A 23,669-nucleotide genomic window follows, 5' to 3' on the forward strand; every position below is an offset into this window, starting at 1 on the left:
CGTGGGATGTCGAATCACCTTGAGTGGGGGTCTGCATGAATTATCTTTACTGCGTCAGAAGTATGCACCTGGGTGAGAAACTCTTGATGCATTTGCCTTAAAACATTAAACACATCAGAGCAGCGAACCATGCATCATTAGCATTCTGCCAAGGTTGAAACTTGTCGCTACAAAGGCTTTCGCAATCTAGAGTACGTCAGACCAGCATTAAAAGAGAGCAGAATAATCTTTAGTACTTATCTCTATGTCCCTACCAAGGGTAATATAAAATCTCCAACACGAACAGAGATTGTCGCAATGGTCCAAGTAACGTCGGCACATCAATACCTTGCCTTGTATCTCAATATTTATGACTGGAAATTTGCACCCCAAAGGAATGCGTAGAAGACTGCCAGAGGCTTACTGCGTTGCCATGGGGGTTTTGTGGTCTTCCACTTGGTGTCAGGGACAAACCGAACACGACCTAGCCTCCTATATTAGATACATGACAGTGTACAGTGAGCGAGGAACACTGACTTGATATTCTATAGCTCAATGAAGATGTTGGGTAGGGGCACGTAGACTAAATGGTGTCTGTGGGCGTGTGGTTCCGAAAATCGTAAGAAAACTTCGACATACGTCTAGAGTTTATGGGGTATAGTTGAACCCATAGACTTTGCATATTATCATCCACAGTTGTATGGCCTAATGGAGACGTGCGTCAGCCGCAACACCGTTTCTAAGCTCTGCATCTGTCGGCTTTGTAAGGTTTAAACAGGATTTTTTTTCTAATCTCGTGGGTTTCCATGTATGGAGCATGGTAATGTGGCCATGCATACTTTGTGCTAATTATATTACGACATGCCTTGAAGTTTGTTGCCGTTTTTATTTTTCATTGATAATTCCTAGAATGTACAAATATATATCAATGTATATGTAAACAAACGGAAACACCGTAAATAATACCTGAACACTACCATTGATGAGGGATTTTATCATGTATAAGAGCATTCTTTTTTTAAGTTTCCTCGGAGACAGACAAGGACAATGTGGCACTGCACTCAAGTTAATAACTTGATTAAGCACTCCACTTACTACAAAGGACAGACATAGGGTAATTACGTCCCATTATGATAGTCTTTTGAGGCCGTACCTTTAGTCCGTTGTTCTCCACGGGGTCTTGGGCATGGTAAGAAGGCAGGTGGCATCCCTGTCCTTTATCGCCCTGACGTTCCCTAACCGAAGTCAGATACCCATTTAAACATTTGGGTAAAGTAAGTTAATTCATGTACAGAACATTTACCAATATCGGTAACGTTACAGGATTCGAACCTATTGGTTATTGGGTGGGCCGACTACTCACTCTTTGCAGCCAGCAGGGGCTGAATTGCGAGGAGCATACAAAAGGGGTTGGGGGGGGGGGGGGGCTAAATCGCAAGGGTCTGGAGCGAGCTGCTATTCGGCGCCACTCAGGTGACCTCAATACGACAGTAATTGCCTCAGGTGAGTCCAAGGTACTGTAGGTTTTGAACCACTCACAACGCACCATCGCACGTGTGGCGGGTTCTTTGACGTGCCTCAAGGGTATGGCTCTCCCCAGACACGGGACCTCCATTTGAGGGACGGCCCTAGCCGACTTGATTCTGAGCCAAGTACTCTGCAGCTACGCCAAATGATTCCATATAAAAGTATTTCCTTGAATGCATCGGTATTGCAAAACCGTGTGATCTACCGGAATTTACTAGGCGTTTTATTGTCATGTAGCCCGGATACTCCTGGCCCGTCGTAATATTAACGCGGAAGACTATATTTGAAACTTTCCGTGGTGAAAATAGTCGTAAATGCTTAACTTCCTTCATCAATTTTACGACAGTAGTGGAACATGAGGTACATAAATAATAAAGACGCAGAACGTTTGCGTTAGTACGTAGATTGCAAATTGGGGCAATATGCATTACTCGAGGGAATACACTTATTATGGGAAATCGTAACTCTAAAATAATATTGCAGGATACACATAATTGGATTTCTGAAATTACCGGCAACAGCGACTACGTCTTATTTGATTGCAAATTGACGCTTGAAGTGCTTTCAGAAAGTCAGCAACTTTATAACAATTTCGGATTTTAAGACCTCCTCTTTCTCGATGCCGACTAGTCGTATTGGCACCATATTTTTTCACGAGGCTTAGGCTGTCAAATTTGTACCTTGACTTCACTATGCATGATAAAGTACGATGAATTCCGTTCATGTCTCCGGTACATCACAGGCCGCGTTTACAAATGGAGTTTTATGTGAACATCATTGAATTTGGCCCATTCGGTAAATATGGGTCGGCGGGGGTTAGATGGAGATAGAGGCGACGGGCCATCATCATTAGCGCTTAACGAGGGATGGCAGCCTGGGGTGATGATGGCGTGATATATAATCATGAAACTGGGGAAAATTTGAGTGCCTGGTTTATTCCTCCAACCATGTTTAACGACTAAGGCACATTCTGCCCCTAAAGCAATTTGATCTCTGTCATCCATTTTATGTAATGGCACAAACCAAAAAATACAGGCTCATAATGCCGAGGCGTTAGATCCATATACTCGGCAGATGTTTTAGATATGAGATTACACTTCTGTGCTCCTGGAATACACAAGTCAATTGAATGCCCTAGAGTATTGCCAAACCTTCATGATGAGATTTATCTTTCACTGTTTAATAGTGCGAGAACGTCTTCGCTGAGGTTTTTAAAGCGCTACAAAGCTATTTAAGAAGAATTGGGACTACTCGAAAGAAGTTACTGAAATTTACATTCTGACTGTGTAACCTCAGATCAAATATTGGCAAGTTGTAATCCTAAATCTATAACGCTCAGTTTGTATTAGGTATGCTTTGGCAAGAGAATCACGCTGCTGTCTTTCACCCGAAGATATATTATTCATATCTCCTAGCTCTAATTGCCATGTACTAGAGATTAATTGAAAACAGAAACATATTAGCCAACTGTTGCCTCAAGAATGACAAACAGTAAAAGTACGTCAGTAATCTATTTAGCTTGTGTGTTAATAGAAATGCGGACCCCTACAATAATTGACCTTTGATGAACTAAACACAAGCTACTAAAAGGGGTGAGACGATGTAGAAATAAAAGTACCTGTCACAAGCAAATTGTACTTTAATCACTTACTGTCTATGGTAAACGTGACTTATCATATGCAAAGTATCTTACTGTACAAATACAGATAGACCTTAAAGAACTTGAATCAATACACTCTTCTACTGACCCCGAGACCTGGACGACTACCTGTATCAACTCTGAATTCTTCTTCCTGTCATTGCTACAAGTCTGACCTTTGCGATATCTTCTCACCTACATCCTGTCTTTCTTCTTACACTGCATTAAAAAAAATACAGACAGACAATACGACAAACGATCATTCTGTTTTTCCAGAGGAAGTAATCCAATATGCAATACCTAAAGCTGTGTATGAATTCAAAAGTGGAAGATTGCAACTGTTAACCTGCACCGTATTGGTTCGTTCGGGGACATGTTAGATTCGGGACGTAATCGAAGAAACAACAGACGATGAAAAGCATGAATAGACCACATCTTATCTTTCCCCACGAGAGGATCAACACTTCATTTTGCGTCGACTTCTCTGTGGTTAACTAAGATTAACTCGGAGGACACCTGTCTCCTACGAGTCCAAGATCTCTCCAGAGATAGACGCTGTTATTTCAATGGTAATCCAACAAGCCGTGGGCTATTCGCCCGTGCTTATAACCCCTTTGTCAATTCTATTACCAGTGACATTCACGAGACGTTTCTTGCTAAACTTATAAACACTTTATCATTTGCGTCCCTGTCAGACATAATAATCAACAGTGTATCGTGTGATCTTGCCTGGCGTGTACAGTGAATTCTGAAAGCATTTAGATCCAAATCTTTCTCATTTGACAGTCGCTTATCACAGTCGACCTAATCCTGTCCTAAAGCTTCCACGTCCGTCTCCTAGAGGTGATTGTAGATGGATGGAAACTCCGAAAATGATAGCGATTGGTATCTTCTTTGACGGTCAGTCACCGATTTCTTTTCATCAAGCAAATCGATTTTTAAAAAAATTTAGAGGCCAAGCTGTCTGATCTTTAACGGTCAGTGAATGGACTTGTCAAAAACACAATTGTACAAAATTTGATAACGTTTTTATATCTTCATGAACTGACCCGTACATGTTACCCGTACTAATGTAAACAATATTTCAACAAACTTTAAAATGCAGGGGAATCTAACAAACAGTGTCTACGAACTTTCCATTTATGCTTTAATCGATATTACGTTTTAAACAAAGATTATTTTAAAAAGTATCCATTTATTATCTCTTTAATACAGTATACCGTAGCTAATTGACCATCTGTGCCATCCATGTCTTGACCCTGTCTAACTTCTGTTTTGTATTGAACGATATATAAACTTTGTCTTGACCTCCTTTACATATCGACTCATAGATAAAAAAATATAAAACCCCAGTGTCATTGACGAAAGATAGTGGAAGCTATCTGAAACTCCGCAACGTCTGACCGTTTCCAAAAATCAATTATCCAGTTGCTTGAGTAACTGCTGTTTGGCATATTCTATTACCTCGATGTCTAACCTTCATCGACTTACAGTATATATAACACAGCTATGGAAAACTGTTTTGTCATCTATTCAAGTAAAGTCGTATATCTTTATAAGATCATGATGACGTATAGTCATTTTTCTCTCAAACAGGTTAGACAGAATTTCCTGGTTCAAATTCTTTACCTGTAATTCGAGAATCATTTTTTGCCTTTCTACTTAACTTAAAAGTGTCCTAAGCTCCAGAAGGGGGTGTTACTCTCCAATAGATTAGGTAGCAATGAATTCACAACCAGCAACCTTTTAGCAGAATTACGCTTGTTTTGAATTACGTATGTGTTTGTAAATCGGACTAAACCCATGCAGACCCTACCCATGCATTTCCTACATGTATGGACATTTCTTTCATTGTGAATATCTTTGGCCTAAACGTAGAGCGATGTTGCACACGAGTTTTTTTTAACATTCCCATCAAATTGGTTTTGTAACCGAAATTCTGTCGGGTCATGTCGGTCACATTGTATTTAGCCATTGGATGAGATTACTTAATTGAATCAAAGAGTATAGTTTAACATAATATTGAATGCTTTTTATGTACGCGAGATTTGTTGATATTCTATTGTGTAATGTGAAGTAGCATGCAATTTTACTTCCTAAATTAAATATCTATCGGAAAATAACACCCATTGTGAAGTTTAGGACTCTTTTAATGTATAGATTCGTTTATTCAGAAAAGAATCAGCATCGCAGTTTGTAAGAACAAACTGAATATCACTGATTTTGTACAAATTTTCAACATGTCGACTACAAAATATATGTACATTGTATATACATCCATTAAACAAATTACAGTACATGATACAGAAACGCCTATACAAAGTTGTACATTATACTTCACAAGGAACACCGGAGTCAAGGACAGGAACGTCCTACGCAGAGTATCAAGCCTCGTTGTACAGGCGTATAGCCTGGTACAAGAACGACCTTCTCAGTCTCTGTGTCCGGGCAGCTGGCACAGTAAGTGCAGTGCCGTTTCTAAGAGTCCTCCCAGTGACTGTAGTTCTGGCCGGCGGCACCAGGTCATGGAGGGGGTGACCCTCGTCCAGCATGTCCCTCAGTAGCTTCACTGCCGCAACCTCTCGTCGTTCTTTCAGCGTCGACAGAGCAGGCACCTCTCGTCTTCCCCCCAGTGAGACGATACGGAGTGCTCTCCGTTGTACTCTTTCAATTTGTCTTTCCTGCTCCTTACTACACCCTACTAGTAGTACGTGCCCATATTCGAGCACAGGTCTGATAAGTGTGACGTACACCTGGACCAAATCCACGACACTAGTGCCCTGTTTAGTTAGGAGCCTAAGATAATGAAGCCTACGAGAGGCCTTCGTGACCATGGATGTCACTTGGTTATTAAACGTCAAGTACCTATCCAAAATAAACCCCAAACCCTTGGCCTGTTCAACCCATGGCACCTGTTGTCCCCCTAAGATAATCTCCGGTGGGACAGGAACTGATCTATTAAAACATATTTGCATTAGCTGACTTTTGCCTCCATTTAAAATCATCTTGTTGTCGCTAGCCCATACATCCAGCTGAGTCGCTTCCTCCTCCACTGCCCTGTCGCTGTTTGCCACAGCCACATGGAGAGATCGCGACAAGCTGACGTCGTCAGCATAGCCAACATTTAGTGTGGAACTATATATTATAATGCAAATACTGAAGTGCACACCAGAGGGTAGCCTTGAAACTGCTGATCTGCAGCTGTTCACCAGGGTTGCGTGTGCTCGCAGTTCGTTCAGACGCTACGAGTCAGGGCTGACATCAGCAATCAACAAGGGACTGCTTACTTGGGCGGCCACAATTACGTTACTTTGACGGTGTTATTAACGGCAGGTACGACAGGGGCGTGTTCGTTGCTGATATGCATCATGGATTGAAACCCCTGGGCTTGCCTGGGTGCATGTGTGTGCAGCTTTGCTGTACCTGAATCTGGTAGCCGTAGCGTAATCTTTAATGTAAACGATAGCAGTCAAAATTCGATTGTGCATGTGCATGTGTTCGTATCGTGTGTGTACATATGTGTATGTGTGTTCCTTTCTTTGTATGTACGTAATTAACAGCATTTGACCATCTTTGCATGCAGGACACTGTTCAAGATGCTGCTGGCCCAAATACTCATCGGAGCGATTCTCCTGAAAGGTATGTCTAAACTATGTAAATAAATGCTTATTTGAATTATTGTTTTAGACAATTGACACGCTGCTTAAAATGATAACCATTTAGTTATAAGTTACAGATGAATTAAATTGTTGTTGTTTTGTAATCCAAATTACCCCTGTTGCATTCACCTTTCGGCTATCTTACGAATATTCTGTGACTGTACAGTATAGCGATATTGCACATACATGGTTGTTGATGACATTCATCTTTGCTATCAAACGTGCTAAGCCATTCTGTAGTGAGAAAGGAAGTGCTTATTTCAAATCATTCTCCTCAAGCAAAAGTTGTTCATATGTCGGCATCATCAAAGAGATATCCTTTTAATTTTTTATCACAACTTGCACTGTTAGGTGTTAATCGATAAATCGGTACCCGGATACATCCGGGCTTTTAGGGTCCCTAGGTGTGCATATCTACTTTAAATGAAGGATCGTAGCTTCAGTAACGATGTTCTCCTTCATATGTTGTTATCACATCCTGGTGGCAGAGGTCGGCCTTTGTACATTTATTTTTCATACCGTTATCAGATCCTGTTCGTCGTCGCTGATGGCAAATGTTCATGTCAGAGGAAATCTGTTCTTTCCTGTAAAAATTGCCCTGAACCCCTATGGCGCACATTTTTATTGCCAAGGCTTTCCCTTGTGTTCGAAACATAAAGCTGGAACTACAGATGATATGTAGTCCCCAGATGCAGTTATATTTGATGGGGACGGAGCACGCACGGGGTTGTAGACCCTTATCTCAGGGCAGAGTGCCTTACGATTCGTCGTAATGTAGCTATGGCATGTTTTATTGGCAGAATGACAATATATTTGTTTTTACGACAGGAATGACTTAGTGACTTGTCTTTTGTTTTACTATGAGATACGTTATCATTTCCTGTGGAACGGATGAGAAATGCATTAATAGGTATACTCATCGCAAGCAGTATTCAGCAAGATAAATCTACCTTTTTTATCTTTCTCCATTTTGTATAAAATCATCGAGAACGCTATAATGATGACGGGAAGGCAACGCCGATAAATTATGACTGATAGATATCATTAAAACAACAATCATATTAGTAATACCGTTGTAATACTCAATTGCCGTACCAAAGAACCAACGGGTATGGCTCAATCGTGCAGGCAGTAATCTCGACCTAGCACGGCGTAGCCCCAAGGGAAAAATCTCATTTACTTGTAGCTCATGAATCTGTCATAAACATCGCACTTCGGACAGTTGGTTGTTGGAGCCTATAGTATCCATGTAATTGAAGCACCCCGCCGTGGCTCTTGCCACTTGGGACTTTCTTTTTCTAGTTCGATATCCTGCGCACGCAGTGAATCATGACTGGAGAGTACAGCTGGAGAACATTAAATCTTCTTCGGGTCTACTGTTAGTAGTGTTATATCCGAGCATTTCTTCACAACGTCAAGGCAAGAAGCATCACTGTCGTTCCCAATGAAATACTGCTTTTCTGTAGATTAAGTATGACCGCTGGGTAGGGTAGTCACGCTGTGTCTGAAGATAAGATCGGCTCGCTCTAACGCGGCCCGCATCAGTACATCTTTGGCAGAGTTCCCAATACTCCATCGACAAAGAAATGGTAACTTGCTCAGGCTTGTATATCAACAATGATTCCGGTCTTCCTGGTGGGCCACTGTCATACGTTATGCAGCTCATTACGGCAGGACGGATGTGAATTTTTGCCTCTCTTAATGATTTCTCTTTTTATGATTCTGTAGTACCAAGGAGGTTTTATCCTTGGTAGTACGTATAGATAAGACAAGACTTCTTTGGAGTATTCCACTGACGTGGCGGTTGAACACTGTTCAGCACTTGTGTTGTCATGGACTTGTGTTTGGTTTGAGGGAAGGAGAATCGGATTGACAAGGCTTGCACGAAAATAAGAACTTAAACGGTACACGTAAAGTCTTATCTAAGACCTTCAGACAAAATAACTTTCTCGTCGCCCGAGCCTCCAGGGAAAAGTGAAGTAATTGCAGTCATTTAGATGCTAAGTCCCTAGTTCCGGACTTTTGGGGCGTGTTTTACTGTTGGGAAGCGCCGCAGATGACATTCACGGATGGCTGCACTGGTAACACCGGGCCGTCTGTCTTCGGTCAGATAACACCTAATTTTCCCGTTTCACTACTTCCAGCGTTAGACTTGTATTAAAGTCATAAACGTAGGCGTCAACCTTTTGGCATTATCGCAAGACTGGGACCCATTAAGACACAACCGAAGTGTTTCATTTTGTTAATCTGCCATTTCATTTATAGCTAAGGTGATTTCTGTAATACGCAGTTAGACTGGAGGCGCCCTGAGTGACATTATGATGTGGCAACAGTGCCATTAGCTCTTATGTAAATCTACGGTTATGTGCTTCCGTTAACGTTCACTCTGACTTTAAACTTCTTTTCCCAAAAAGATGTAAAGCCGTTCATAGCAGGGTTATGACAGTTAACGCATTGAAAATAAGTTATTCAGTGGTAATAAAAACCTTCTTCGCATGGTAAAACGGCAATCGTGCCTAATAAAGTCAATAACTATCCAGGAATTTCCGTCAATAAATAATACAGGTTTTGCTCATTTTTTTACACCATGACTAATTGGGGAAGTGGTGATCATAATTCAGCACTATTTTCTCCTGAAAAAAGTGGCACTGAAAGAAAATAATTTCGTCTTCATTGAAATTATTCCATATGTTACACATGTATTATATTAACAAGGAATCCGGACGTAGCCAACTTCAACTTGAATATATCGACGTCATAACTCATATTTACGTAGCACTATTGCAACGAGATTTAAAGCATACTGCTGTAGGACGATGCAGCCATATTTATGGCATGGCGATAGTTTTAATTTTACACACCATTACGTACACAGATGTGCCCATTGTAAAGTAGCTCTCAGTCTCGCTTGCTAGAATATTCAATAATATCTAGAGCTTCCATTTGTGAAGACTTAGATTTGGCCTTGGTATACTCTTGGTAATAATCTGCAATGCGATTTATCCTGGTAATTAAGGACATGTACATGCTTATTCTGAGAGGAAATGTCTGTTTTATTTTATTACTGCTCTCCAAGGTAACCTGCTGTATCAGGTTTCTGAAAGGGTGATCAAAACAAACGGTTCCCATGATAATGGATGGGGTCTTACAGCATGCTTATCTGTAGTTGATCATTAGCAGGTCATCGTATGACCTTTCATAGCTCTAAGTTCACATGTATGTCATGCGATGACGGGTTGGTCGACTAAACAAGGACGAAATCTGTTTGTAGTTCAAGACTTTAGCATGCTGACCATTTTGATTTAAATCCTCAATCAAAACATTCTCGGCAATAAGTATGTCCATTCCTGAGATTTGGTCTTCATCTTGCCTGTCTTATTTCAAATTTCACGAACGCTTTAAATTTTCATTGTTGTAAACAAATATTTCACTCTAAATGAGGGAAAGACCAACACCATAATGTTGTTGTTTTTGTACATACCGTTAATCCAATAAGCACAGGCATGCACAGAAAGAACGTTATCTACGTATCTAGTTTTCCCAGTTCAACAGAACGCCATATGGTTCATAACATAGCATGGCAGCAAAATCCTAATCTTAAAAGATCCACTAATGACACTCGTGTATGACAAATGTCTTTAATTACTCATCTTGCCGAGGCAGCCGTTCCTGAAGCATCGCAAATGATCTTGACTGCAATATCCAGTGACATGGTCGTTCCACACGAAAGAGATAGTTGTTTGGGTCAGAAGTTCAACCTTATAATTACATGTATCAAATCCCTTTTTACAGATTGTGCTGCCGGAGATGCTGTGAAAATTCACCTCCCGGACGTAGCTGAAACAGCACTGGGTGATACTGCAACTTTGCCAGCTAAGTATTCCACTGGCTACAGAGTGATTTCAATCATATGGCACAAAGTCGACATAGACAGCACGTCCCAGCAGAGAAGAAGTGTGTTCTCCTATGTTCCTGACTTGAATATAAGGCGTGCTTATGGCGTCTATAAGGGGAGAGCTCAGCTTGTGGGACAAGCCTCCCTGCGGATTGATCGTACGATGGCGGATGACGAGGGGATGTACGCTCTGTCAATCATGACCGACGAACAGGGAACCGACGAGAAATTCATCCGCCTGGAACTACATGGTTAGTTTGAATTTGCTTCATGAACTTGAAGTAGATGATTATTACAAGCCATTCATATACCTTTGTTTCAATCGTTAACAATGTATTGTTGGTGAATTCCCCTGAATGATTTCAATGAACGGATAGATCCTTGAATGTGACGGTAGTCGACATTATGTTAAAATTTTAAGACCATATATCCATGCATAAAATAAAGCGCTTACCAACAAGCTTTCGATCAGTCATCTGACCTGAGGCCATCTACATCAGAGCCCACCAACCTTCCATCAACAGAGACGGGGGCCGATACCGACTGCCAAGCACCTTTGACCCTTTGCTGACGTCACAATTCCGTTCCAGATGTGTGACTTAGGCATTTTTACTTGAGAAGGCTCAGAGGACTGATCGAAAGCATGATGGCAAGCTCTTTATTTTGTGCACGGATATATGGTCGTAGTAACGTATAGATCCATTTATCGTGGTTTGCTGCTTTACATTGATCAACAACCAATCTGTAAAGGTATAGAACACCAATGTCAATCTACTAACACACGGATGATGTACGATACAGTCCCACCCAGGCTAGAGGTTGGACCAAGCAATCCATACATCACAACCTGGGGAAAGACTGTTTCCCTAATGTGCACTGTGAGGGACGCCAAACCCAACATAACATCACTTTACTGGGGGAAAGACGGTGGAAGAATCGAAGCTAACGGCTACAAAGGGAAGTACTCCGGCGGGAATGTGAAGTCGCCATCTTTGATCATCCGCCGTATGACGAGAGCTGATGCCGGACTGTACACCTGTTTTGTTCACCACCCTGTCAGGCCTGCAGCTGAGAGTATGCTGGTCAGAGTCCAATGTGAGTGTTCACAATGACTAATTCGTTTTGTCAAACTGATATATGACTGAAAAATGCAAGCCCCCATTTCATCCACGGCAATCTCGCTGTGACCTAAATTGGATGTGTGTAGTCATTGACTTCATAACAAAAATATCACGTAAAATGTACCGGCGCCTCAAAAAGGCACCAAATCATAAGAAGCGTTAACAGATATATATATATTTTTTAATATATGAAATGCGTTGGTCGATTTGTCAAATTACTAGGCCGCAGCGAAGTAGAATGGTATTATACAACATATCGTCCTACACAAAACTGTTGTCAGTTGCAGTGGTATTTTGGGAAATGACTTCAATGGCATACACAAATATATGACACGTAGCTCGTAATGATAAGACATAAGTCCTCTACGTAGCTATTCCCTGTGCCCATTGCTAGACAGCGCTAAACAGTTGCTAGAGAGGGGGGGCAATTATGGTTTCATCCGACCTTCGTTTTCCCGACTTCTACGAAATAAAGATACCAAAACCATTCATACACACTTTCTCGAGTTATGCTGTGCACACGTAGTCAAATTGATAAATGAAAGGTAGGGTGTAAACCATGTTCGTCCAGGCCAGTGTGAAGATCATTAACTGCCCATTAGCTCATCCTTTGATGTCCATGGCCTCTCGCCGGTAATACCAAAGAGCTTTCGCCTCCCATCTTGTGGATTAAGGAGATTTCTCCTACTCGTGTCTGCCTCACATCATATTGATCCCCTGTCTGAGCACCGCGTTCGTCTGGGTCGTACCCTGAGGTCAATGGAGATCTCTAAGATCATGTGCAGCTTTTAGGTACTACTTATCTAACGTTATACATGCAACCTTCAGACACCTCCCCAAAATGAATTTTTAAAAAAATTCAATCATACTTCACCGGTTGCACCGTGATGCATGATAGTCTAAGACTCTACTATGAATAGACGTACTCTTATGGCACCTCTGCTAAGATGTTTCACATCATGATATTCATACTGGTATCGATCAACGTTTTCCCTTTCAGATCCAGCCTCTATTATTAGCATTTCCGACCCAGTGGAAGTTACTGTTTCCGACCACGTGACTTTCCAATGTGTGGCCGACGGCAACCCAACTCCGAACATCACGTGGTCCAAACACGGACGTCTTCTAAGGGCCAATTCTTACGTCTTGTCTGGCGATGTCCGTACGAGCTCTCTTGTTCTGAATACTGTGGAAGCTAACGACAGTGGCACGTACTCATGTGCAGCAACTAACGGGGTTGGGCAGAAGCAGTTTCGGACGACAAGACTCGATGTGACGGGTACGTTGAGGTTCTAATCCCCAATAGTATAGGCAGTTAGGCACTGATAATCTGGCGTAGCGCAACTATTTAACAAATATCCATTACACATAAAATTTAAGTACCGTAAAGTAAAGGCGACGAAATATTGAGATCCAAAAATATATTTTCATGCCTAAACATTCTACTGATAGCTTTAAGTTAAAACTGAACATACTCTCCGCAGGCATCCAGAAAGACATCACTACGACAGTAGTAGCCGTAGTAATCGGCGCCACAGCCAGCATTTTGTGGCTCCTCATCTGTCTCTGCCTCCTCATATACTTCCTGAAAAGGAGGAGGAAGCAAGAGGAAAGGAAAAAGTTCGCCTTCTACTACGACATCGCATCAAGACGGGATCACGCTACAACTGATGCAAATGAAGGTCAAGACCTCCGGAGACAGTCAGCATTACCAGGTACAAAGCTCTTAACAGATATACCAGTCACGACATGCTGGATTTCTGGCATCACATGATACATGAGACAAATTGCACTGACAGGGCAAAGCTACCGCTACAAGGGAGAAAATTAGTGTGACGGAGCCAATAGATCGGGTTCTCAGCTGTATTTAACAAACTCAGTAGATGGCAATCCCCTGTCTCGGATCATACAACGTTGTAGAAGATAGGTGAAAGCTGCGTTATTAATCTTATCAAAACACACCTCGTGTAGCATGAAAGTTCATCTGTGTTGGTAGGATACATTATAGAAATTGCTCAATTTTCTTTCCAACACTGAAATCAATATAGGGAATTACCCTAAATTTTCGGTCAAACTCCGTGAACAAGGTCGACGGAGTTTGACCGAAAATTTAGGGTAAGTCCCTGTATTGATTTCAGTGTTGGAAAGAAAGTTAAGCAATTTCTATAACACACCTCGTGTAGTTATTTTACCCATTTCTCAAATTTATCGACATTTTTCTTTCCTTATTCCACAGACAAGGGTGAAAATCATCCAATGAACCATGATGGAATTGATATGTTGAGGAAAAGCACACAAGGTATTGGCAGGGATTAATGAAATATGCAGTTTTCAATGATTACAGGATAATTGGAGAAATCTTAGAGGACATCAGTAAGAAAAGGTAATTAAAGTCTCCAGCAGTACACTGTAGAATGATACGACTATACCAACTCCATTTATAGCGTGAGACCGCGTGGCTCAATCGGCAGCGCGTTGGTCTCAGGCCCAAGGGGTCCTGAGTTCGAATCCGGCTTGCCGCGTCACCGATCTTGTGCCCTTGGGAAAGGCGCTTTACCCGACTTTCCTCACCTAACTCAGGTGTAAATGAATACCTTGATATAATTCTATAAAAACAAAGGTGCTTAGAAATGAAGCGGAGACACTAGGAAGCACAGGAAGAGTGTAAGAAACATTTTTACGATAGAGTAAGTTTTTTTCATCACATTTTGTAGAAAGAAGATACGCCAGGGCCATGTATGACTACAAACCAAGAGACGATAACGAGTTACGTCTGGAGGCGGGAGATGTAATTGAAGTACTAGAAGGGGAGGCTGGTGATTGGTGCCTGGGTTTCACGGCAGGCAGGGTGGGGCTCTTCCCGTCAAACTACGTCATCTTCATCTCTGCTTCAGAAGGTAATAAAATAACAGGAATTTGTTTTTGCCGTTTCCCTTTAGGACGAGATTTGAAGTCTACGATAATCATTTTACATCAGTTTGAATGGGATGAAGGAGAATTCTTATTACACAACCAGTAGGTACTTTTCTTACGTTTCGATGTCTCTCAGATACCTTCGTCAGAGCTTCTAACTGGAGCTCTGATTCTCACCGCTATATGTAGCCGATGTAGGTGGCGCTTTTGCGGTGAGAAAACAGTCCCAAACGTGGCTTAGCTTGTCCCGGTTTGAATAGTCTGTCCGATTTTCAGCGGCAGAGGATGACCACATCTACAGTGAAATGAAGGAGTCCCAAAAACGGCCCACCCCCAAAGCGTGACACTACTTCAGGCTTACCACCTACAGTTTAGCTGCTGGTCTTCAACTGCAGCGGCTTCTGCATTTGACCACTCAGTTGTGTACCATGGCGTCTGACCATACTGTCGAAGTGGATGTTTCAGTACCGTTGATCGGTAATGAAATATATTATTTCAAAATTATCTGTAGTTTTAACACCAACATTATATTTATTTATTGAATGAAAAATAGATTATGCGTTTTGTTGTTTATCATCAGCTTGTATAACTTAGTCAGATTACTTCGATCTCTAATCTTGTTATCATTTATTGCAGAACAATGACAATGTTTAATTCTTTACCGCCACGGCCTTCCCAAGTCACACAGCCTCTATAGAAATATTACTCTCTTCAAAATTCACGATACCTGCCTACATACACGCGTAATGATATGATGTACATTCTGTTACATGGATATGGGTAAAGCTCGTTTTTTAGTAATATATCTGCTGCAATCCATGCAAACAGTCATTCCAGTATACTAGCCATTGTTTCAATCCACTTAATTTATATCTTCATTCAATACGAAAACTTATATCGTAAGGATGCCCCTGAAGGGGGCTTTGCCCAGTAGAGTATAGATAGAAGAAGTGTTTGAACGTAAAAGACTTAACGAATACATTCAGGTCGATTATGATGGCTATTTACGATTTAGAAAATTACACGAAATACATGTACCACACCATAGTTTTTCTTGTATTTTATGCGGGATCTGTGCCCTCAACGTTCTATCGTAAACTAAAGCCGTATTTCTAAATGCCTTTTCCTGTATTCATTTTCTACAGTGTCAACCCATCATGGTCAATAATGCCAGCTGATTCAAGCACAAAAGCCATGGGAAGAGATCTTCAATACTTAACGCCAGAAATTACACCGTCGAAACTTTTTTCCCACAATCTGTTCCTTCTGTAGAAGGCAGCATAGAATTAATTTTATCTTGTAAAAAGTATACTACACCAACTTCTCCCGCAAAACCTTGATTCTGAATAATGCAGTTTATTAATGCAGATTACTGATGATGTTGAAATATTGTACAACATTCTACACCAGAAGAAAAAAGTAAATCTTCAAAAATTGAATGGTCATCACTGTATGATGATTGGGTGGAATATTTCTGTACATTATAAAGGAATCTAAAGATATGAAGATTTCTAAACGAACACAAAGTCATGTCTGTCAAAACACTTTCTTCTGTGATAAACGGTCAAGTAAGATATGTATTGTCCGGTAAAAATAGATATAATAATTTCATACCACACAAGAACGCAATATTCACTGGATTATGTAGGAATACATAAGATTTGATCATCACAATCCCAACATGTGTTTTCATTGCTAAGCTTTGTTCCAGTTCAAAGGGATATGCCATATTGGCACATTGAGCTGAAAGTAGACACATTGAACGTTATCTCGAATGTACTTCTAGATCTCTAAGTAACAACAATCAAGTTATTTCTTCTGAACAAACCGCATCAAAGTGCGGCTCCAAATAAGCACACGAGACTCGTATCTTTTGAAGTACTAATTTTCTTGCACTGCGATAAGAAGTTCGGGAAGTGGATTATAGTACTCAAAGTTTGATCCTACTGACGCGCCTTTGGCTCCAGCTCTACTGCTTGATTACTTTTAGATGATAGCCGCGGGACATGGAGACGGCTTCAGCTTCCAACAGAGCGTGGCAAGGTCAAATGAAGGGCTACATATACTTCAGCCTCCCTGGCATTTGCATCAGATCTTTGCTTCGCTTCACGAATGCCATTTGGTGTAAAAAAAGGACACAACACTAGTAAAGTACACATGCACTGTGGGTGATAATGTGTATGAAGGCTAAGGTTACATATACTATAGCTACCCTAGCATTTGCTTTAGATCTTTGCTTCGCTTCACGAATACTATTTGGTGTAAAAAAGGACATAACACGTCTAGTACTATAAAGTACATATGCATTGCGAATGATAATGTGTATGAAGGGCTACATATACTACAGCCTTCCTGGCATTTGCATCAGATCTTTGCTTCGCTTCACGAATACCATTTGGTGTAAAAAAAAAGACATAACACGTCTAGTACTGTAACTATAAAGTACACATGCACTGTGGATGATAATGTGTATGAAGGGCTACATATACTACAGCCTCCCTGGCATTTGCATCAGATCTTTGCTTCGCTTCACGAATACCATTTGGTGTAAAAAAAAGACATGACACGTCTAGTACAGTAACTATAAAGTACACATGCACTGTGGATGATAATGTGTATGAAGGGCTACATATACTACAGCCTTCCTGGCATTTGCATCAGATCTTTGCTTCGCTTCACGAATACCATTTAGTGTAAACAAAGGACATAACACTAGTACTAGTACTATAAAGTACACATGCACCGTGGATGATAATGTGTATGAAGGGCTACCTATACTGTAGCTTCCCTAGCATTTGTATCAGATCTTCGCTTCGCTTCACAAATGCCATTTGGTGTAAGAAAAAAAGGACATAACACTAGTACTTAGATAAAGTACACATGCACTGTGGATGATAATGTGTATGAAGGTTAGGGCTACATATACTATAGCTTCCCTGGCATTTGCACCAGATCTTTGCTTCGCTTCACAAATGCCATTTGGTGCAAAAAAAGACATAACACGTCTAGTACTATAAAGTACAAATGCACTGTGGATGATAATGTGTATGAAGGCTAGGGCTACATATACTATAGCTTCTCTAGCATTTGCATAAGATCTTTGCCTCGCTTCACGAATGCCATTTGGTGTAAAAAAAAAGACATAACACGTCTAGTACAGTAACTATAAAGTACACATGCACTGTGGATGATAATGTGTATGAAGGTTTACATATACTACAGCCTCCCTGGCATTTGCATCAGATCTTTGCTTCGCTTCACGAATACAATTTGGTGCAAAAAAAGACATAACACGTCGTCTAGGACTATAAAGTACACATGCACTGTGGATGATAATGTGTATGAAGGCTAGGGCTACATATACTATAGCTTCTCTAGCATTTGCATCAGATCTTTGCTTCGCTTAACGAATGCCATTTGGTGTAAAAAAAAAAGGACATAACACTAGTACTATAAAGTGCACATGCACCGTGGATGGCAATGTGTATGAAGGGCTACATATACTATAGCTTCCCTAGCATTTGCATAAGATCTTTGCTTCGCTTAACGAATGCCATTTGGTGTAAAAAAAAGGCATAACACTAGTACTATAAAGTACACATGTACCGTGGTTGATAATGAGTATGAAGGCTAGGGCGACATATTCTAAAGTTTCCCTAGCATTTGCATCAGATCTTTGCTTCGCTTCACGAATACAATTTGGTGCAAAAAAAAGACATAACACGTCTAGTACTATAAAGTACACATGCACCGTGGATGATAATGTGTATGAAGGGTTACATATACTATAGCCTCCCTGGTATTTGCATCAGATTTTTGCTTCGCTTCACGAATGTCATTTGGTGTAAAAAAAAAAGGACATAACACTAGTACTATAAAGTACATATGCACTGTGGATGATAATGTGTATGAAGGCTAGGGCTACATATACTATAGCTTCCCTAGTATTTGCATAAGATCTTTGCCTCGCTTCACGAATGCCATTTGGTGTAAAAAAGGCATAACACTAGTACTATAAAGTACACATGCACTGTCGATGATAATGTGATACGACCACATTAGTGTCTCAGCTGAAGAACATAATGCCGTTTGACTGATGTTGGTCATGGTATAGGTAGTTTGATAAGTGCTAAAAGAGTACGTATACGAACACCCTGAAGGAAGACACGGGTAAACTAAATCTCTCAAACTGCGGGTAAATCCATTCTTAGCTTCGGAATACAGCAGATCACATCATAAAGATATCAATAGCCATGATTTCACTCACAAGCAGCGTACGTTTGAAAACTATTAGGCTTGTTATGTGAAATGGTTTGAGGTGTGGAGGTGGAATAATTCAATAACTAAACAAAACTGTATATCTAGCATTCAAAGTTTCAAAGTTTACATTTTCCCGCTAGCTGCAGTGTACCTATGGTAATAACATCTCAAATATCTTAATGTTATTAGTAATGTCTCCTGTATTTTTATTTTCGTTGCTTTCCTCTTGCAAATATCCAACGCAATTCATACATTCGGTGAGTGCTTTCCAGTGCACACTGTTATGCAAACCTAGCTTGAACATTAAATGCACAGTTAGATAGTATCCCTGCTGGCATCGTAAACGTTGCGAGGGCGAACAATTCTCTTTGAAGCTGCGGAAGGATCAAGGTATGCCGAGTGGGATAGCAAACGAACACGGCCAGTGACGACACTTTCGAGACCTTTGTGCAGACCTCTGTCCGCACAGGGATCAACCTCACTGAGTCAAATTGGTCCCCAGATGGAAAATTCTGGACCTTGATTTAGACAAACGACAGAGGATCAGAGAAGAACGATACACATGGATTGGCAGAATTAGCCACAAATACGATGATTGAGTGCCCGTTGCTGTGCGCTTCGCGTGAGGAAGCAACTTGTTGAGAAGAAGCGACGTGTCCCAGATTGTAACATATAGTTCATGTCTGTGCAGGTTACTAGTGCCGTTTACGCACCTGAGGTACGTTCACAGGGGACTTTGCTTTTGACCTTTAAGTCTAAGCTGGCAAAGTATTGCAACAGACGAGCAAATAAACTACACATTCCCATCTAAAAAGTAGACGAAAACAAGGCACTAGAGTTCCAGAATCTAATCCTTCGAATAATGCTAAACCTAATTTGTGACATCAATTATGAGATAATGTTCTCCACAGCAGGTACACCGCAGAGGTATATAGACATGCTGCATGGACACCAGGAAACTGCTTTTAACGACCTAATGCCACATGTACATGTTTGTTGACCCAACAAAGCACCCCACGTGTATCTGCAATCGAATGATAAGTTTTCTCATTGGTTATGTAAATCAAACCCTTGATTTGAATTAATTACATTCCATTCTGTTAACCATCAACCAAGGTATTATATACCAAAAATATGTAAATAAATCATTCTTCGGTGGTTCAGGTATCTTCTTCCAATTTTCCAACAAAAACGCCCTATGCAGCTCCAGAAAAGCCACTACATGCGGGGGGTCCAAACCTGCATTACTCACTCTATTCCTAGGAGATACACACAAATATCACTAAGAAGACAATCCACTTCACATACTCCCATACATATTAGGAAGGAAGAGCCCCGACCCACCCAGTCTGAAGATAGCTATGCTATGAAAGTGGCGAGAAAGTCATGGTGGTAAGCCTCACCCTCAGCATAGACATCAAATTTACTTTTATTAGTGATGGTTTTATAGTCAAAGATGATAATCTACTTTGCAACTTGGGAGATCTTCGAAGGACGTCTGACTGAAAAACGAAAATGCCATAGCTGTAAAAGTCTGAGTGCATCCATACCTGCGATTTACAAATTATAGTTCTACCACACATGGGGCTTCGGTGGACTTGCTACCGGCGACAAAATTACTCGTTTAGGTCTCCACTTAATGGCATCACATACACACTATGACTTATGCATGCCTTAGAGCGTCCGAAGTTTGCTAAACTAAATTATTGCAGGTTCGAGCGGGTGGAATAAGTAGACCTTACATTAAGTACACCACCACGTAAAAATAGTCATGCAGAGTACGTGGGATGTTCCCTGCTTTCCTCGCAAATATTGGATTCGTTCATCATATCTAACGTGACTGATAAAACGGCGTGGCAAAGAATCAAATACAAGGCTGATCCAGCAGCTAAGTGCGCAACGAAGCTGCAACCCTGAATGTCAATTAGCTCTACCTGCCAGCCGCCATGTGAAGAAAAGCCATCATTGTCAGACTTGATTTCGCATTTTCCTTATGGCGAGGAAAGAATATATAAAGGTGGACTACTGATCATGTGTCGACGCAAAAGGTGAGTCATTTAGAATTGCTCATAATGCAGAATCTTTGAGAACGGTCGATACATTGAAACTGTAACATCTTATGGGGATCTCAAGGATTGGAGGTGAAAACACGATTCAACACTTAGTGCAAATGATTGGGAAGTTATTATTTGGCAAGACGTTGGTAGGTACCGTATCCTCCATTCAATTTGTACTGACTAACCCAGCAAGCAGTATTTTGTTTAAACATTCCTTCCGTATTCGGAGCTCATATTGTTGGTTGCCACATAGTAGAAGAAGGACAAACAACAGATTGACAATTCAGATACTCTTCTCTTGTGCCTCAACAGAGTAACATTCTATCATTTCAACTAGATAGCGTGCAAGGCACAACGCTGTATGCTGCTGATGCTAGTGAAATAGAGCCCGACAGTGTATGCACGTACCATAACGTATTATGACACTTCAGATCATGACATTTTACCTAGGGTGGATCAGACGCCAATCCAATTACAGACTGTACAAAACTCTCATGTAAGGATTATACATCTAAATTAACAACTCAGAACCCACTTGTTGGTACTATAAATGATATGGCTCAGGCATGACAGTCGCCTAATCATCTCTGATCTCCATGTTTCCTTCTGACTGAACCGTTCATATCCTTTTCTAGCTCTCCGATATGGAAGTAGAGAGGATCATCGAGTGTCATCCGCGTGGGTAGACAGTAGGTGTCTCCCGTGCTACGAGCTGCACATAGATGATAAACCCACAGACAAGCGTTACCGTCAATGAGGTAATGCAACTTAATGTGGTACGTGTTACCAAGGTGCATACTCTTAGTGGTTTGCTTCTTGCGCATTGTAGGTAATGGTTATGGTATAAGGACGGTTAGAGTAACCTGTTTCGCAATGATCACAGAATTAACTGTGTACCTCAAATTCCTTCTCAATTGTTTAAACAGAAAATAACTCCTATCGGTTAAGTAAGCAGACCGGTATTTCACACTAGATATATAGGAAAATTATAATAAACAGTCACACCCTACTTTCATCACCAATGGACAGCTTTACTCTTTGATTGCATCTGATATGTCAGGCATGCCTCTCTGTGGGACACCTGCCAACGTTTCACTGTTTGGACCCTACCCTGCAGGCAACTACGGATGGTCAAGCATAAACTCCATCTGATACGTAGGTCTGCAAGGGTCAGCAATAGTCAGCCTTGGTCAGTTCTCGTGTCAAATGCATGTGTAGAATCGATGAATACGTGGGGTGAAGGTCTGTTGTCTAGACTGTAGTATCGGAATTTGTGACAGTTCCACGTTGTGATTGCGGCTAGTCGTCCCTTCCCATTGCCATAGTAAAGGGTCGTCGCCGAAATTGGCTTCTAACATATTTCATTAATTTATAAGTTTTCCCTGTCTATTGGGCTCCAGCAAGGTTATAGATATGGTTACAAAGCCAGACTATGCGTACTTTCAAAGTTTCAAAAAGTGTTGCAAATGCAAATAGGGATAGTTTTGTAATCCTACTAATGGCGATATACTGTAAATACATGGGCTTGTTTTATAATAGCTCATAAAATAACAAGTAAACAGAGGTGCACTGAAAATTCCGTCCATCACAGCGTTTTTGGTTACGTTTTACAACAGCATTGCTGGTAATAGTGAGACGGTTGACGAAGTATTTTCTGTAAACATACGAGTAACCGTTTGGATATTTCCAAGTAGATAGCATACATGCTCTCTTGGCCTGAAAACTGCTTAAGGATATGAACAATTACACAATTTGTATGTAGAATTAAAATATAACGTGTACACGTTGATTGAAATAAAGGAGGTACGTTTAACACATGTAAAAGTGTATCGCAATTAAATTGGTTCTTAATGGCTAATGAAGGACATCATTAGAGGTTCATCAAACCTAGTACAAATTACGCTGTCAGACGTTGGCAAAAAGAACAAAAACACACACTAAGTATTGGAATTGAGAAGAACAAATAGCGTCGTTAACAACCAGCAAACCCATCTAACCAAGCTGAACCAGCCCCCACTGTGCCAAGCACAGTCCCCAAAGTCTGGGTTTCCAAGAGGCTGGACAGCTGAAAGCACAGCTCTCACTAGCGCACGCTAAGAGCAAGCTGGGTGTTCTACCTTTAATTAGCAAAAATATTTAACCAACGTAGAATTGGTCTGCTCTTCCACAATTTTGATCTTGTACCTGAATAATGTTAAAATATTTCGAGGTCATACTATAGCATGATAGGTAGGAAAATGATGATTATTCAGATATTAAGTACCCTGTGATAATGGGTCTGCATAAGACGGGCATGGGGACTTGTCTGATATGATCTCAAAATTAAAAACTTTGTAGCAGCGTTCGACGGCTGTTTCACCATGGCGCTTTGATGATTTTACATATTTAACCATACCAGGAAGTAATAGAACCCTTCCAGGCTGATTAAATGTAGCTATACTGGAAAGAGTGACGAGAAATAAGTGACCGGAAATATAGAGGCTGGGGAGGGGGGTTATTAGCTGAAAAGGTCATACATATATCAAGGAGGCTCCGGCCATCACAAACACCAGTCTAGACCACAGATATCAACGATAAACGACAACAATGCCGGTCTAGCGCCACCGAACATGACCTGCA

The 23,669-nt window shown here is 41.0% G+C and overlaps 2 protein-coding genes across 2 annotated transcripts in view; both read left to right on the forward strand.

Moving 5' to 3' along the window:
• The first annotated feature begins 6,734 nt into the window (after positions 1 to 6,734).
• Positions 6,735 to 23,669, forward strand: part of LOC118429939 (hemicentin-1-like) — a 61,766-nt gene continuing 44,831 nt past the window's right edge. Inside the window, exons 1-5 of the mRNA XM_035840586.1 lie at positions 6,735 to 6,784; positions 10,597 to 10,950; positions 11,501 to 11,794; positions 12,821 to 13,099; positions 13,305 to 13,535. Coding sequence (XP_035696479.1) covers positions 6,742 to 6,784; positions 10,597 to 10,950; positions 11,501 to 11,794; positions 12,821 to 13,099; positions 13,305 to 13,535 — 1,201 coding nt within the window. The 5' untranslated portion in view covers positions 6,735 to 6,741. The remainder of the gene's footprint in view (positions 6,785 to 10,596; positions 10,951 to 11,500; positions 11,795 to 12,820; positions 13,100 to 13,304; positions 13,536 to 23,669) is intronic.
• On the forward strand, positions 14,091 to 15,204 carry LOC118429960 (LAS seventeen-binding protein 1-like). Its single transcript, XM_035840611.1, has 3 exons — positions 14,091 to 14,119; positions 14,535 to 14,717; positions 15,010 to 15,204. Exons 1-3 carry the CDS (start codon positions 14,098 to 14,100, stop codon positions 15,075 to 15,077), a joined length of 273 nt encoding a protein of 90 aa, XP_035696504.1. The 5' UTR covers positions 14,091 to 14,097; the 3' UTR covers positions 15,078 to 15,204.

The sequence above is a fragment of the Branchiostoma floridae genome, chromosome 14 (genome assembly GCF_000003815.2).
Source record: "Branchiostoma floridae strain S238N-H82 chromosome 14, Bfl_VNyyK, whole genome shotgun sequence".
Lineage (NCBI taxonomy): Eukaryota > Metazoa > Chordata > Leptocardii > Amphioxiformes > Branchiostomatidae > Branchiostoma > Branchiostoma floridae.